Genomic DNA, 15,755 nt, shown 5'->3' with positions numbered 1-15,755 from the left:
AACACCTGAGGCAGAATTAGTTTGTTGAAAATAAATTCCATGTAAAAAGTGTAACGAGATGTACGAACGACAGGACTACACGTAATTTCTTGAAATTAATTTTCATTTCGGACGTAATCGTTTTAACACTCGTTTCATTGCGTTGCAGTGGGAAGATTAATTTCAACCCACTATCTCGTGCACCCCCGTGTCCCATTGTAATTTCATCGTGCAGTATTTCGTATTTTATCGTCGTATGAAACGACGTACGGATGAAAAACTACCTTCCTCTTTCGAAACCATTTAAACATTTAAAAACAAAGGAGATATTGTACGTAGGAGACCCACTTTGGATGCCAGAGAAATTATTCACGTACTATACAATTACTTTTTGCGTACTACCATTTAACTAATTCTACACTCGTCTCACCGTGTATCGTTAGTCCATAACCAATTTCCCAAAAATTTCTGTCTCTGTTCAAGCGACTTCAAAGATATTCCATTCGAATTAATTAAATCTCCACATACGGCGGAATACAGAGAAGCGCAACCTTTAATAACAAAATTCTACGTAAATATTTAGTAATTTTTAGAGATACGATTTATGAAATAGAATTATTGCATCGCGATATGAATCTGTGGTATTCGATGGTATTCGGTATTCATCCGCGCGACTGGTTCGAAACCGCTCGCGTACAATAAGAAAACCGATGAAAAGCACGCTCCATTCCGTGCCATTTGGATCGTTCAATAGTACACTTTTTGACGAATCGCTGGTCAAATTGAACATTCATGAGGATACAGAAGGAATTTCAGACGCGACGTTTCGTAACCAAGATTCCCTTTTAGCGCTCTGTCGTCGAATACATACGTAATGCTGTCGTAAAACTCGAACAATCTGGCGACCATTATATTACCGCTCTTCTTGTGCACGTGTATCTACGTAACATGCACGGCAATACACGTACGACATACTCGTACGAGAGGAGTACACGTACATAACGCGTAACCAAGTCTTCTATTCCGTGAAATAGCGACGTACACGTGAGTCTGTTACATTTATGGATATCGTATGCTCGCGTCATAAATCAGAGGAAATAACCAGCTACAAGATCCATTGTCTCGTTGCATGGCATTGCATGAAGCGTTTGGTAATGATCGAACGATTCGTCGATTTCCTGTTGCGCTCAACTGATTCTTTTTCACGTGCTCGTGATCCGACGTTGTTCTTCCAACACTTATCGACGCTTGTTTAAATCGATAGAAATATTGAATTCTTTTTTATTTGCTACGTATCGATAAAGCAAATAGGGAGGAAAAATTCAGTGACAAATAAATATTTTTCCTTTTGCATTTTATACGCGTTTTACGTATTTCTATATCCTTCGATTACTCGTAAACGCATCAAAATTTACGGTCTAATAATTAAACACGAATAAAAAATGTTTGTTCGATACCATCGAGATACTGTTGGAGAAAACAGTTTCGTGTTTTCCGTCGTTTCAATAACTTGCTAAGTGACTGGATTTCGTTTTTAATTAGAAAGGGAGGCGCGATCGTGCACGACGCCAAGTTAATTATGGAAGTAGCCGGTCGTACAGCCGGTCCCGCCATTTAAGATCAAATTACATTAGCGTTGTGTAATGTCAGCGGAGAGTAAATTGTGGTCATCGGGTATTCCTCATTCTGTTAGCATTGTAGGTCATCGCAAATATCGCGGTCATCGTCTTTTTAAATGAATATTCATGGCGAGGATTTGAAAACCATTAACGTCGCCGACACGCGTTTTTTCCTGCGCGAATTAGTTCGTAATTCCCGATAATACCAATCGATTCCATCGTTTCGCCAACCAGCAAACTTGAAAAAACGATTCCATTGTTTCCCATCGATTCTTGTCGTTCGTAATCGGAAGAACGATTGTTACGAATCTGTTTCGATTGGTTCATTTATCAAGATGATTGCGTTAAAGCACAGTCGATGAAGAAAGAACGAAAGAGATAAAATATCAAATTTTAGATCGAATGCCTATAATGCTGTTGCAAGTTTGTTATCGCTGCTAAACGCCTGGCAATTGTTTATTGAATTGTTATCTTTTATTCGCTTCGAATAAACCTAGATTAAATTAAACGTCAAGAATAACTTTTGTTAAGACACAAGCTATGCTATGCAGTTTGGAAAGAAACATAAGCCACATTTTTGGAGAAACAAATGTAAACGAACCGTGAAACATCCTCTACGCTTTCCTATAACAATTTTCCTCTGTGAAATTCTAACGAATTCTGGACCCGTTTTAACCTTCTCCTAGTCCGCCTTTTTTGTTCCACACAGCACACACGCGCTCAAGTATTCTCTTTGCATATTCTTCGACATATACAATATACAGATTCTTTATGAAAAAAAAAAAATATCATTTATCGTCTACAATTGACAGAAAATTCATCTGCGATGCATAAATATTCTCCACAAAATGGGATTTACATTCGAATAAAAGGTCGAAAAGTTTCAATTTATATCTAAAGAATATCACTCGGTTAAGAGACCTGCTCGCTGAATAAAATAAATGAACGCACGTGCAAGTTATATGTATTTGCAAGCGTATTTGTTCGTTGTTAATTAGAATATCTGACATTCTACCGTTTGTTATTAAAGATCGTATCGTTACATTGTCCTGTTCGGTTAGGCATTTACATGTTAACACTTTAATTATCTATTAACAATTCCTACAGACGTCCGACGAAAATACTCACGGCCTAATAACAATACCTAGAGGTATTCATCGCCGATTGATTACTCATATCGCATCTAGCCGCGTGTATTTTTAAATAACAAACAATTCCAAAATGCTCGACGCTGGTTGCTTGAATGGTTTCGATGTATCGTACTCTCTACGAATATTACACGATTCGATAAACAAAGCTACCTTTGTGAGCCACCTTTCCAGTATCACCCCGTATAATGCATGTCATCCGCCAACATCGTGCTCGTGTTGGATCAACACGACCGAAAGTTTGATCTCTGTTGAGATATGTGTAATTTTGTGTGCTACACAGATTAGCCGCGTAGTAGTGACACACACATATGAGTATGAGTGTGTGGGAGTATGTTTTTTTTATTATTTAATTTGCACGTTACAATTTATCCAGCTGGACATTTGGTAAATAGTGGGAGTATGCGCGTGCACAGCATCTCGTACAACATTTTTCTTTTTTTATCTGGTAGAATTTTTACAATCAATTCTCATTGAGAATTATAAGTAAATTATTTTGGCGTGGTACCGTAACTTGGATAATAAGCGTTCATAACATGTTTGATCTAGTTGAATCCAATGCTTAAATCTAAAGGGTAATGTCTTTTTAGTCTGCGGATCTGATCCGTCGTGTCAAGTAATTGGGGTAAAATAACCAATGGGGTAAAGAAGATGATGAGACAAAGAGAGTGCTGAGACGCATGCAAATATGTATCGACGAATATCTTGTAAATCACATATTAAATAAATCTGAAACTATTTTCATATTAATTCTAAGCGTAATCTAAATGTTCCTATACATTTATTTCGGCGATTAAGATCCACAATTCTCAACAATCTCTACTAAAAGATGAGCGTAACGTAAAAAAAGCAAAAGCTTTTTTCAGAAAAGAAAAAGAAAATAAAGCGTTAACGTTTCAATCATAGTTCGTCAATACCGTGTGTCGCTCAATGGTGAAAACACGCGCAGTTACAGTTCCAAATCGAACGTGGCCCGATATAACTTGCGTTTCATAGGACGCCGATATATCGTACTATTGCTCGATACGCTCGAGCGTATAGAAATCGAGATTTAATATTCCTCCGAAGGTTTCTGTACAAGGCAGTCTTATGGATCTGGCGTTACAGACGAGGAAAGAGTGGATCATTAAAGCAGAAGCTACTCACGTCGGAAACGTGGCAAGCGTTTACGATCCGGCGTTGGTATCGATTGTAGTCAGCGAGAAAAAGGGGGAAAAACGATCTTTAGGGCTTTGCTAGACCGTTATTGCTATTTTCCATGTTGCGACGTTCCTTTCCTCGTTATTTCGAGGCGCGACCGCACGCAAAGGGATTTCTTTCGACGAACATTTTAAATTACGCGAAACGTTTAGGAAAATGCGCTCGTCTGCCGCTTTCTTCTACTCGGCCTTGGCAGAAAGTGGGTAAAAGTTTTGAAATTGGTTTGCATACTTTCGAATTTAATTGTAATCTGCAAATTCATTTTACGCGTGTAGACGCAAACTGAATCGATCAAATTCACTTGCTCTAGATTTTTCAACTTTAATTGTAAATAGAAGACAGCAAGGTGAGTTACGTAAAAGTGTCGCAAGCTGTTTTCTCTCAAGTCATCGCGAATGCATACTTGCTTCTTTCTCGTTAAGTTCTAGAGGTTCTTAGAGAACAAGAGGTTTCTCGCTCGCTTGTTTTTCTTTTCAGCGAAATGAGACGTTCGGTTTACGTTCGATTTAAGAAGAAACAAAAGAAATAAATCGATATCTGCGCTAATTCTGAGAAAACAGCTTGTAACATCTTACGTGCCCCATCTTGTACGTGATTCAAAATGGTTAACGTTTAGAAAACGAAATGATTAATTTTCATCAAGTTGGTTAGTTTCGGTTTCGTGTAAGTCGTATCAGATATCGCGTCGTTGCTTTGAAACTGACACAGCATAAAAATGATTGACTTTTCGTGGAAAGCAAAGAAGTGTCTCCCGAATTACGTAATAAGACATTATCTTGTTAGAAAAATTTATCGACAGAAGAAAGTCTTCGTCATTTTTTATCGAATAAACCAAGAGAACTCCCTTCGTATATAAAATGTTTCCTCAACATCGTTCAAGAGGCGAGAGAAAGATAGAGGATTTTATGGAAATCAGGGGATAAAGGCTGCATTTCGTGTAACAAGCTAATTTAGAATTCAGAAATTGGATATCGCCGTCGAAGCCTTTTGAATTGGCCATTGAAGATTTATTTAGTATTCCAAACTTTATATTCGGATTGCGAAGTGAATAGCGAACAGCGTGAATTGGTAGGCAAAGATTAACGATGAAAGCTACACTGGTTACACGATGCAGCGGAAAATTAAGAACTGAAAACCAGCGATAACAGCTATCGACCATGAACGGAGAAATTATTAACTGGACAAATCAATAAATGGATGAAAAGCAGTGATTGGAAATGAAAAATAAAATGGCGAGATTTAAAAGAAAGATTTCAGAGGAAATAAAATGGAAAGATTTTGAAGAAATGTAAATAATTTGACTTTGTGAAATACCGTTTATAGATATACGATCTTTGATATTTTTCATATTCGATACGAATAACACAATCGCGAATTTGTATGTTCGTCTTATGCTCGAATAAACTAACACAAAGGTGGATGTACGTATTCCTTTCACTTCAATTATTCTCCGAGTTACGTGATAGTTGTGTTGCCGCATGCACACAGAATGACTTTTATTATGGTTACTCGCCACATCGATCAAAAACGAACAATCCTATGCTTTTTCCTGGCTTCTGCCAACTTTCTTTTATATCAAACACAAGAATCCAAACTGTTTGATCAAAAGAAATTACTACTTTTTATTTTACTATATATTTTCTATCTTCCTTATTCGTATCTATTAAAAAAAAAAAGAATATTTCCCGCCTAAAAACTTGTCATTTATCTTGAAAATTTCAATTTTAAATCTCGATCATATCGACAAATGCGTCTTTCTATACTCTGTACATTTTTAATCGATTTCGTTCTTTTTTCACTGTATATGTGACGAACGGTTTTTATTTACCGACCATACGTTGATATTGATCAAAACATTTCGAGAACTTCATGTCGTGTGTTTTTCAATTTCACAGCAGAAAAAATCACGCGATTTCGAATAAAATAAACCGAGTAAGAAAACGACTCGCTGACGATCTTCTACGACGGATGGAAAGCTCTCGTATTGTTCTTTATTAGGAAAAAAGGAAAGAGACGGAAAGGGAGAAAAGTAGAAACGAACGAATGTAGCGGTTGCTTAACGATTTAATTAAAAACGATAGAATGGGCGTTTCAAGCTTGTCTCTCGCCAACGTTGATGGCCGTTTTAAAACTCGAGTTTTATGGAAAATAAGACCCATGAAATGTTAGTTTGCTCTTCACGCTAACAACAATTTTAACTATGCAACTATGCACTTCATGCGAATGGCGCTATTGATGGTAATGCACTTTATATTCTACGTGAGAAAGCATTATACGCGACACAAGATGGGATTGCTCTTTCCTAGATGAAATTACGTTTTTAGGAAATGAAATAGATCGAGAAATAATAGTTACGAGGTAATGTTTCATAAAAGACAAATATTACTCAGATATGGAAAACGACTTAAATTATAATTGCGCTCTTCCCACTACGAAATCCTTGTAGATATCCTGCAATTGATGAATATTTGGGGATGGAATATCGATAAAAAGGTTTTAAGCTTTTCCCCTTTAATCCGATAACCTGAATCCTTTCTACCCGATCTTTTCTTACTTGAACCTTTTAAATTTCAAAGAATCAAATCGATGTGGTTTCGAACAAATAGATCGACGTCTAACCCAACTTAACAAATAATCCGAAATAGAATCTTTCCGGCGATCAAATTATTTCTTTTGTTTGAAATATCGTTATCTTTGGAAAATAATGAAATTTGTAAGTTAATATTTTCAGTGAGATTAATAGCTTCGATGTGGAGGGAATGAAACATATAAGTGTGGGTATACACGGATATTAATTACGTGGATAGATAGCTATGTATTTGATAAAATGAACGTTAATTAATTTTACTTGAACTTCCCCGCACTTGGAATCGTATTATCGTATAAACCACATTTTTAATTCCGCGTCTAGCCGCGTGACCATTAAACTAATTGAAATAGCTTTTCTTTAAATATGCGCGCCTAACGTATCAGAACGGTAGCTGCTGTCCGGTGGTTTTGTTAAATTGAATTTTCAGGCGAAATTTATGTCGCGCGTATGAAGCAAAAATAGAAGCTTAGATAAATTTGAGAGATAAATTTTGAAAGATACGTGATTTATAACCGTATCCGTTTGAACAAGACCTGAAAGATCAATTTTCAGCCAGAACATAGAACATAGAACATAGAAATTATCTCAATACCGGAAAAAGAAAAATTCTATTACTTAATCGAATAAATTACACAAAAAAATCAAAAACCGTACAAGTATATCCGATATCCGAATACTCTGATAACCGATCGCAGAATTTCGTTTTCTACGTCTACCAACTGTTAACCATTCGCCCCACGAACGAAACCAACCGGAGAAAGAAAATAACCATTTTGGGATACTGTCGATCGCAATACCAAATAGTATTTGTTACTCACGGCTGCTGTCGTAGCGTATTCCATTCAGTTCCTCGAAGCACGGTAGCGTGGCCAGCGTACCGGGAGGTGTTCTCGGCCAACACAATAAAGAATCCCAGCTGATTTCGCATCCTTGATCCTCCTGCTGCGTCCCAAGAGACAACAGCTGCAGCTCTTCCTGTTTGCGTTCGAAGCACTTGATCGCCTCGGGATTCACCGATTCGTTCAGCTTGCTGATATAATACAAAGTGTTCAGCACGTAATTGCCGGTGTCGAAGACGCTCTCGTTATTCTCTTGCCACTCCATGCCGGCCACAAACTAAACACTGTTCGTCTTATTCGTCTCCTCGATCAAGTTGCTTCCTTTCGCGAGGCTCGACTTTGCTAGAGCTGAAGCAAAAAGTGAAAACAACACGGATTCCCTCTTATCTTTATAGCGGCCCAGCGCCCTTGACGAATTGTTTATAGAAATTATTCCTCTGTTTATAAGTGAACCATGCTCCTCTTAGAAGAAGATATCGCGATGTCGTTGGTTCGTTATCATTACGCGTTACGCATCGTTGATTTTTGGAAATTTTTCAAGGAGCGCAACGTGATTTTGCGTTTCACAAGAACATAACGAGGACCATATATGTCGTTTAGGTTTCGAGCAGCAGTCGTGGACAAGGTCGTGGAATGTGCGGCACGCGGCGAAAACGTCGATTACGAGCGGACCATGCCCTTCACGTAGTTCTATAAAGACGCGCGGTTAATCTCTAGGGGCTCTATTTTTCACCAACCGACCGACACGCAATTATTTCCCCAAACCTGGTGTTCTTCGCGAGAAACGAGACCGAAGATAGTATTCCTGGCCAACCGCGAGATTCGCCGACTAATGCTCGCTGATCCCCCTAAATCCTTTGCCATTAAAGGAGGGTCGGTTAATCCTAGAGGAGTCCTTTTCCTCCTTTTACTCGAAGAGCACAGGGCAAGCGTAACAACGAGAGGGCCCCAAAGAGTCTTTAATCTTTCTACGCACGCTCACGCGAATTTCTGCTCGTATCCTCTCCTCGTCCTCGTTAATACCTGATATAAGATATTATCGAGAAGCTTCTTTATATAATTTGTCTGTCCATTTACATTTCTAAATATGGTCATACAAAGCTTCTTGAATTTTTTGTAATATAAATTAGGGGTTTCTACGACTCGTTTAATTTTCTCTCTGTCTCCTTTTGATTTAATACGCACGCTTCTTCTTCTTTTTCTCTTATCTATTTACGGTATTGAAAATGATCCAGAAATATTACGATCAAGCAAACGTTTTTGTTACCTCGCAGTCATTGAATTCCACGGGTTAATTCTCAAGGACCTTTTTTTCTTCCTTTCGTCCAATATCAGAGAGCGAGAGCGTAGCGACAAAAAGATCCCGAGGAACGTCTCATCCTCGCACACATGCTTTTTCCTTAGGATTTCTATTTGGTATCCTCCCGATCCCCGTTAATACGTTGTACAAGACCTTATCAGAAAACTTCTCTCTATATTTATCTATATATCGAAATGTTACGATCGAATAGAGTTTCCAGAAATCCCCGCAAGCCCGTTAAATTCCACGCTCCAGGCACGGGATACCGCGACATAGGATCGCTCTTTGATGTCCTCTGATCCGACGAGGTGATTTCACCGGAGCTTCCCAGCTTCGGAATATCTCGATTGCACGGAGTCTGACCGGAAGGTGAGAGCCTTCGTTTTGTAATTTCTAGGAACACGACGAAATCAGATCGACTTATGACGAGCTTGGAAATGCTTCCTTTTCTAGAGCAAGGAATTTTCTTTTGGTTCGTTGCTCTCCATTTCTCTAGCCCTCCATTTACTAAACGATCTTTGATCTTAAAATCCTCGACGATCTAGCTTTCACGCTTTAAATATGATAACGTACAATGGTACGAGTAGTACGGTTTATAAAACAGTCTGCTGCAACTGGTCGATCCGTTTGAAAGCGGCACTCGACAGCCATTAGGCGAACCGCTTGAAACGCAAAGCCAATTACCGAACTACTGGCGGCAAGGCGTCCATCAGATCCAGCACTAACAGTTGGAGACGAAGTTCGCCTATTGTCCACGCGTTAACATCGCGAGCATCGCGCTGAAAACCAGTAACAAAGGCCGGCTTCGATCGGTTCCACGTTTCGATAGTGTACTAATTTCGCGAGAGACTATCGGCAAACTCTCGAGGGAGATGTTTCGAGAACCCACTCGGTTAACGCACGTATTCGTGCCTGATTTCAACTACTCCGGAGAATGGTATTCGTCGACACCAGGGGTTATTACCGACTCCTTCGAAGATAGAAGGAAGTTCACAGCTCCTTATAATTGATAGTCGGTAGTTTCGTAAATGAGTTTCAAAACTTGGTCCATTCACTTTGTAATTTAGCTATTTGTTAACCTGGTCTGCAAGTTAGGCTCCCGTTTCCTAATCCTTTCGTAGACGCGACTCTTTCCAACTGGCTATCTTTTCCACGATACCATCGTAAAATCCTCTCTGCAAGAAGAGTTCCTCGTGTGACTCGGTGTCTCTACAACGTACAAATTACACCACCTCGAAGATTCTTTTATTTTCTTGGAAATCTTAACAAAGTTTCGCCTGAAACCTTGCCAGATTTCTTACGATTCTTCGTTTCACGGATCTTTGGCTACCCCAACGCGACAGTAGTCCAACTTTTTACATTTATCGTTCCTTGTGGAATACCATCGACTTCCTTTTCCAATACGCTATTGCTATCTCTTCCATCAGCTTCCGATCTTCTGTGTTCGCGTTTTACAAATGCTCACACGTATTATTCGTGTACCAATTTAACCATGTTCGACTTTTTCATTGACTTTTTCATTACCGCGACTCTGTTTTGGGTTCTGAGGTAAATAATACCTTCGATAGTTATTCATATTAAATCATCGCTTTAAAGGACGAACCTCTCTTCGAGATAAACTACATCCTTAGTATTTATATTTATTCATAATTCCATAAACATCTTGCGATTTATTTCTAGTTAGCACTTATCTCCTTCGAACTCGTATTTGTTCATGCTTTCATAAAAACATCATTTCATTGTTCCCATTTAATATTTCCTTTCTTCGAGCGATGAATTCCCTTGAAATAAACGATACTTTCAGTTCATGTTCGTTTGTATTATCATTCAGCAACGTTCCACAATAAGCACCTTTTAATAGCTCCTAATTACCACTGTGTATCTTCAAACGATCAATTTGTTTCGGATAAATAATATTCTTGTAATTCATATTCCTCTACGATAAACAACATCTTCGAAGTTCATATTTATCCATAATTTTAGCGACGTCCGATCTTTCGATTCCTCTTAAATATCCTTCCGCTTTTGCGACGAATAGTTTCCTTAAAGCAAATAATATTATTAACATTTCTATTTATATTCATATTTTGATCCAGCAACGTCTATCCCTCCAACTATTCTTAAGTACCATTTCCTTCTTCCAAACTATACATATTTTTTAATTATCTCTAAATAACACTTTACTTCGAACGACCGACTTCCTTAAGATATAAATGATATCTTTGAAATTCCCATCTATTTATCCTTCGACCTAGCAGCGTCCTTTCCAATTTCTCCTGATTACCACTTGGTTTCTCAAACGAGACGAATTTCTTTCAAATAAATGCTATCGATGAAAAGAAATGAGCTTGAAAACTGGTGAAATATTGTTTGAAAGTTAATTCCGTGGCAGTTTAGTATTCCGCCGGCGAGCAGTGACATGCGACTGTTTAGGGCACGTGCTCGAAGCAGTGTAAGAGGCTACTCCGTAGAAGCGGCGCGGAAGTGTCGAGGAAGCTGCGTCGCGACGCTCACTGCGACGCCCGATCGAGAGGTTCTGGCGTGTCCGCGGAGTCTGTCAACGGCCGTAGGAGACGCTACACGGCGGCGATATGGATTTTCGCGTGTACCTGGAGCCGACGAGGGCAACTGCCTGCTCCACGATACGTGCACAACGAGGAGGAGCATGCGCCACCATTATCCTCTCTCTTCTCCTCTGCCTCCACGTTTTGCTCGTCCTTATTTATCCTCTGCTCGCGTTCAACTCACTTTACCCCCATAAGCTTCGTTCGTACTACCGTTTCACCTGCTTCTTCGCCTTTACAATTTTTTTACTCCGATCGTTCCTTTCCTTCTTCTTTTTCTTTTTCTCGTCTTCTTTTTTAGCCACCGTTTATCCTTGTATGGGTGATCTATTGTGGTTTCGGGCGCTCGTTTCCACCTTTTCTTCTCTCCGAATTTGTTCCGATTACTTTACTTTAGACTTTACTTTAAAGCTTCTTTTCTGCTTGATTATTTTCTTTGGCTTTAACGCTTTATGTTTCACGTAGATGGTGACGCGAGATTGATCGTGTTCTATCATGAGTCTGTCTGTATTTTTCAGAAAGTCGATGTAAAATTTTAAAAAATGCTTGATTATACTATGTTGGTGCAACTAAATGTGCAGGTGCGTGAAGTACTTGCTATCTGCTACAGATGAACATCGCTGGTGCAGATATATTTCTTGTTTCAGTTTAACAGCGGAACATTCGACCTCGGTTATGGCAAAAAGCAAAGAATCAACGGTAGAGAAACATTCTTCGATGATAATTTTGAAAACATGAGAAAAATATCAACTTTTTGATCAAATTGCCGCGGGTGTCCAAATATTATACTTATATAGTTGTCCTCTTTCTTCAGGAACAATATTCGTGGCGACGTTCTTCTAGAGAACTTGAGACTACGTCCGTCTTCTTCCTAATACTTTTCTTCCTTTCTCACACGTTGACGACTCGAATTGAGATTTCGCTGACACCTGGAATTAAGACGACCGACCTGTATCAGAAACGTCATCGATTACCGAACACGTGGCACGGATCAACCTTCACCCAGAGAAAATTCGTTCGACCGATATTCGTTACCGAGTATCGGTGGAAAAAATCCGAACTAACGCGTCTGATTACGATAGGAATTACCCTTTACCGACTTTCAAGATCGTTTCCTCATTTTATCATTGAAAAGAATTAAGTATACTCTTTGTGAATTTTAAATTAAGAAGACTAAATGAAATAAAAATTACTGGTCATTTTCTCTTCAATTCTTACATTGAGAATCTCATTCTCGTTCAAAGCTGCGGCAAAATGTACTCTACAGTCAAAGAACTGACATTTAAACGAGAATTTTTCAAGCGATAATATCGCGGTTGTGCTTCGTATTCTTATTTTCAATAAAGCACCTTCGTCCTAATCAATGCGAAGAAAATGCAACGCTTAGCATGATAGAAAAATTTACGGAGCAATTCGAGCATCGATTTTTTTTCCAGGGAGCGAAAAAGTCGCGAGCACTCTTTTATCGCGTCAGTCTCGTTTTCTTTTTTCTCTTTCGAAATATCCTGACACGGTAATCTGTAGCTATGGTCCAGCAAAAAGTCACTCGGTTGGTGCCTTGGAGGGTGCGTCGATAGGAAACGATAAGCAACACGAGGATTACGACAAATGTATAAGATCCGCTGTGAGAAAGAAAGCGATTGCGAATAACTTTCCCATTAGATTTCTTTTCTTATATTCGAGTTTGTGAAAGAACGCGATTGGGTTGCTACGTCTTTTTGAATCTGCTGGTGATTCGCAGATTTTTACTGAACCAGATTTTTCAAATATAAAACAATAAATAAAAAAAGAAAGCAATTGAGCTGTTATCTGTTTGAATTCAACGTGGCTTTGTTTCTATTAGGTTCAATCTCTCAAGTGGATCGTTTCTCTTAATTAAAAATTTCCTTAGAGATAGAATAACAATCGTAGACTAATGGCCAAGGAATAATTTATTTAGATCGAACTAACTCTACTTTTCTAATTAAATCTTTAAAGTAAATATAAATATTCTAACATTGTTATTTTTTTTTATCTAGAAATTCGCGAAAGAAAATTTTTTACGTTTCCGTTACTTATCATGTTTGTATAATGATTCATCGTAATGAAAATTTTCGATTAAATAAGTCATAAGACCGTAAAATGACAAATAGAAACTATGTTTCATAAAATATGTATCTCTTTATATTCCAGTCAATCCTCATTAAAAATGTTAGACACACAAATTAGCGGTACAACAACTTTGGATAAGAAATATTAATGGATAAATAAGATTTCAAGAAGTTTTGCCTTTAAAAGTTTCTACGTATTCCACTAAATTGTTAAACGTTCTAAAATTGTTTCAATGATAAAATCGTTATTTATTTCGAAACGGTAAAAATGTTTCGCAAATTATTATATATAAATTTGTAGAAATTTAATTGAAAAACAAGTTGTAGGTGTTTAGGAAATATCGGTACGTCACATATTTTAATAAAATTGAATGAGACGCATTCGGATAAATACACTTTAAATTAGAAACCACCGATCATGCATCAATGTGTGCCAATATTGCCGATTAAGCTTGCAATCGATATTTACAATTGATAAACATTATTTTGATTAAGTAAAACTATACTTGTATCAATTATTTCTAACGCGCTGTTTTTTACACATTTTCTTCGTATATTAAATAAAACACCTTTTACAGATGAATTAAATAATTCGTATGCATATAAATGTATACATATACAAAACCAAAAAATACACCGTTATATACATTTTTGTCATGCTGTTTATTTTTAAAAAATTATTAGAAAATTATTGCGATATGTTATAAAAGGTAGGCTGACAAAAATAGCGAGTAGAATGTTGTTAACGTAACGCTGGTTTTTAATGTGCAAACTTTTTTGCCATATTATCAGTGGCCAGGAAGATCGTTACGATGAACGAGCGAGCGGATACGCATGTAGATACTTCGTGTCGTCTATCGACGTGGAATTTTTATATTTTTTTTTTTTTTTTTTGATGGAGAAATCATATTTCTCGCTATTTTTATCAGCATTTCCAGATATTCATGGCATGTATGCATGCTTTTGCCTATAACGCACATACATTTATTATTATTTTTATTTCGAACTTTATCCTTTTGTCGCGTTAATTATTATATCGTCAGCAAACATGGTCATGCTGGATTTAATAAATTCCACATTTATTTTTCTCCCATGCAATATTCATTGTCAATGCAAATATCGAGATCCGATGGAAAAAGAGAACGGAGAGATCGAGGAGAATTCATTAATTTACGAAGGGTCGACGATATTAAATCGTTAAAAGGAACAACGAAAGCATCGATGAAAGTGTACCAGTTGGCAATTTCCACGGTAACCAAAATATTTGCAGATATTTCCTTTGTCAATTATCTTTGTATAAGGATCGAAATTATTTAGAAGATTTAACAGTCAGCTAAATAGTAAAGTATTTCGTATTATTACGTTATTCCAATAATTACTATAACAACTCTCAATGTTTTATTTTACGAGTATTTTTATCGTTAGAAACTAAAAGAAAATTTATTTCGATAAATGAATGAAAATTTCGATAAATTAAATTGGATGGGAAGCTAGGAGAACCGATACAACTGATACAATTAGGCAAATGTTACTTCTTTCGTGGCGTAGTAAAACGACAAAAGAACGACCCGAGTTATTTATTTCTTTAGTATTTAAATTATCTTCTATCGAAATTGTTAACGTATTTTATTATCGTTATAGGCCCATTGAAAAAAAAATACGTTGATACTGATACAAATGAAAAATACAAGCTGCCTCTATGCATAGCTGAAAAATTTCGGTTTAACATTTTATTCAATTTTCTCTAACAAATAAAACAGCTTTCATATGTAAAAATTTTTCGCGTTTTTACTTGAAATAATAAAATAGTAATGTGTGCATATGTGCATATATGTTTTTTCATTTGGAAAAAAAGCTAAAAAGAGGGAAATATCTGGCAATAGAATATGAATAGTACCATGTACGTTGGAAATCCCACACCTCTTTAAATTCTATACTAAAGAAAACTTGTCTTTAGTCATAAAAATTTGCAAGAAAGTATCTCGTAACACATTACATAGCTACTTCTGGTCGTTTATTCTACTCTTTCTATCCTTGACATAAGATCGTAGAATGGAAAGAACAAGACAGCCGATGTTAATCACATATTTAGAGTGGTTTCGTGCCGAACAATGAAAGTTTAAGATAAAACGTATAAAGATCGATGATAACATTGAAGAAAGCAAGTCTTGGTTGCTGTTTGCACAAAAGCCTTTCTTAAGGCCAACTCCAAACAAGATCCACGTGAAAATCCTGTGAAAAAGTATAGGCACGTGATACGCCAGCGACGTGTGCGAAAGCAAAATGCATATAAACGCGAAATGGATGGTGTACAATAATTCTAAGAATAAATCAGTGCGTATCGAGTATAATCGATTAGAAAATAAACTAATATACAAGTTTATCACGAATGTTTAGAATATTCGAAACGAAAGCTTAGAATGGTT

At 37.2% G+C, this 15,755-nt stretch overlaps 1 protein-coding gene across 3 annotated transcripts in view; it reads right to left on the bottom strand.

Moving 5' to 3' along the window:
* The window catches only part of LOC117239583 (diuretic hormone receptor-like), a 75,899-nt gene that overhangs the window by 48,999 nt on the left and 11,145 nt on the right, over positions 1-15,755 (bottom strand). Inside the window, exon 1 of one of the 3 annotated variants that reach the window (XM_033505286.1) lies at positions 7,355-8,454. The exons of 1 other annotated variant lie outside the window; for it this stretch is intronic. In XM_033505286.1, coding sequence (XP_033361177.1) covers positions 7,355-7,640 — 286 coding nt within the window. In that variant the 5' untranslated portion in view covers positions 7,641-8,454. Of the gene's footprint in view, positions 1-7,354; positions 8,455-15,755 lie in introns of those variants that run through there. One more of the 3 variants, XM_033505284.1, reaches the window with a different exon arrangement.

The sequence above is a fragment of the Bombus vosnesenskii genome, unplaced genomic scaffold (genome assembly GCF_011952255.1).
Source record: "Bombus vosnesenskii isolate JDL3184/JDL3185 unplaced genomic scaffold, Bvos_JDL3184-5_v1.1 scf7180000014105, whole genome shotgun sequence".
NCBI classification, from domain to species: domain Eukaryota; kingdom Metazoa; phylum Arthropoda; class Insecta; order Hymenoptera; family Apidae; genus Bombus; species Bombus vosnesenskii.
This window is presented reverse-complemented; position numbering and strand designations above follow the sequence as displayed.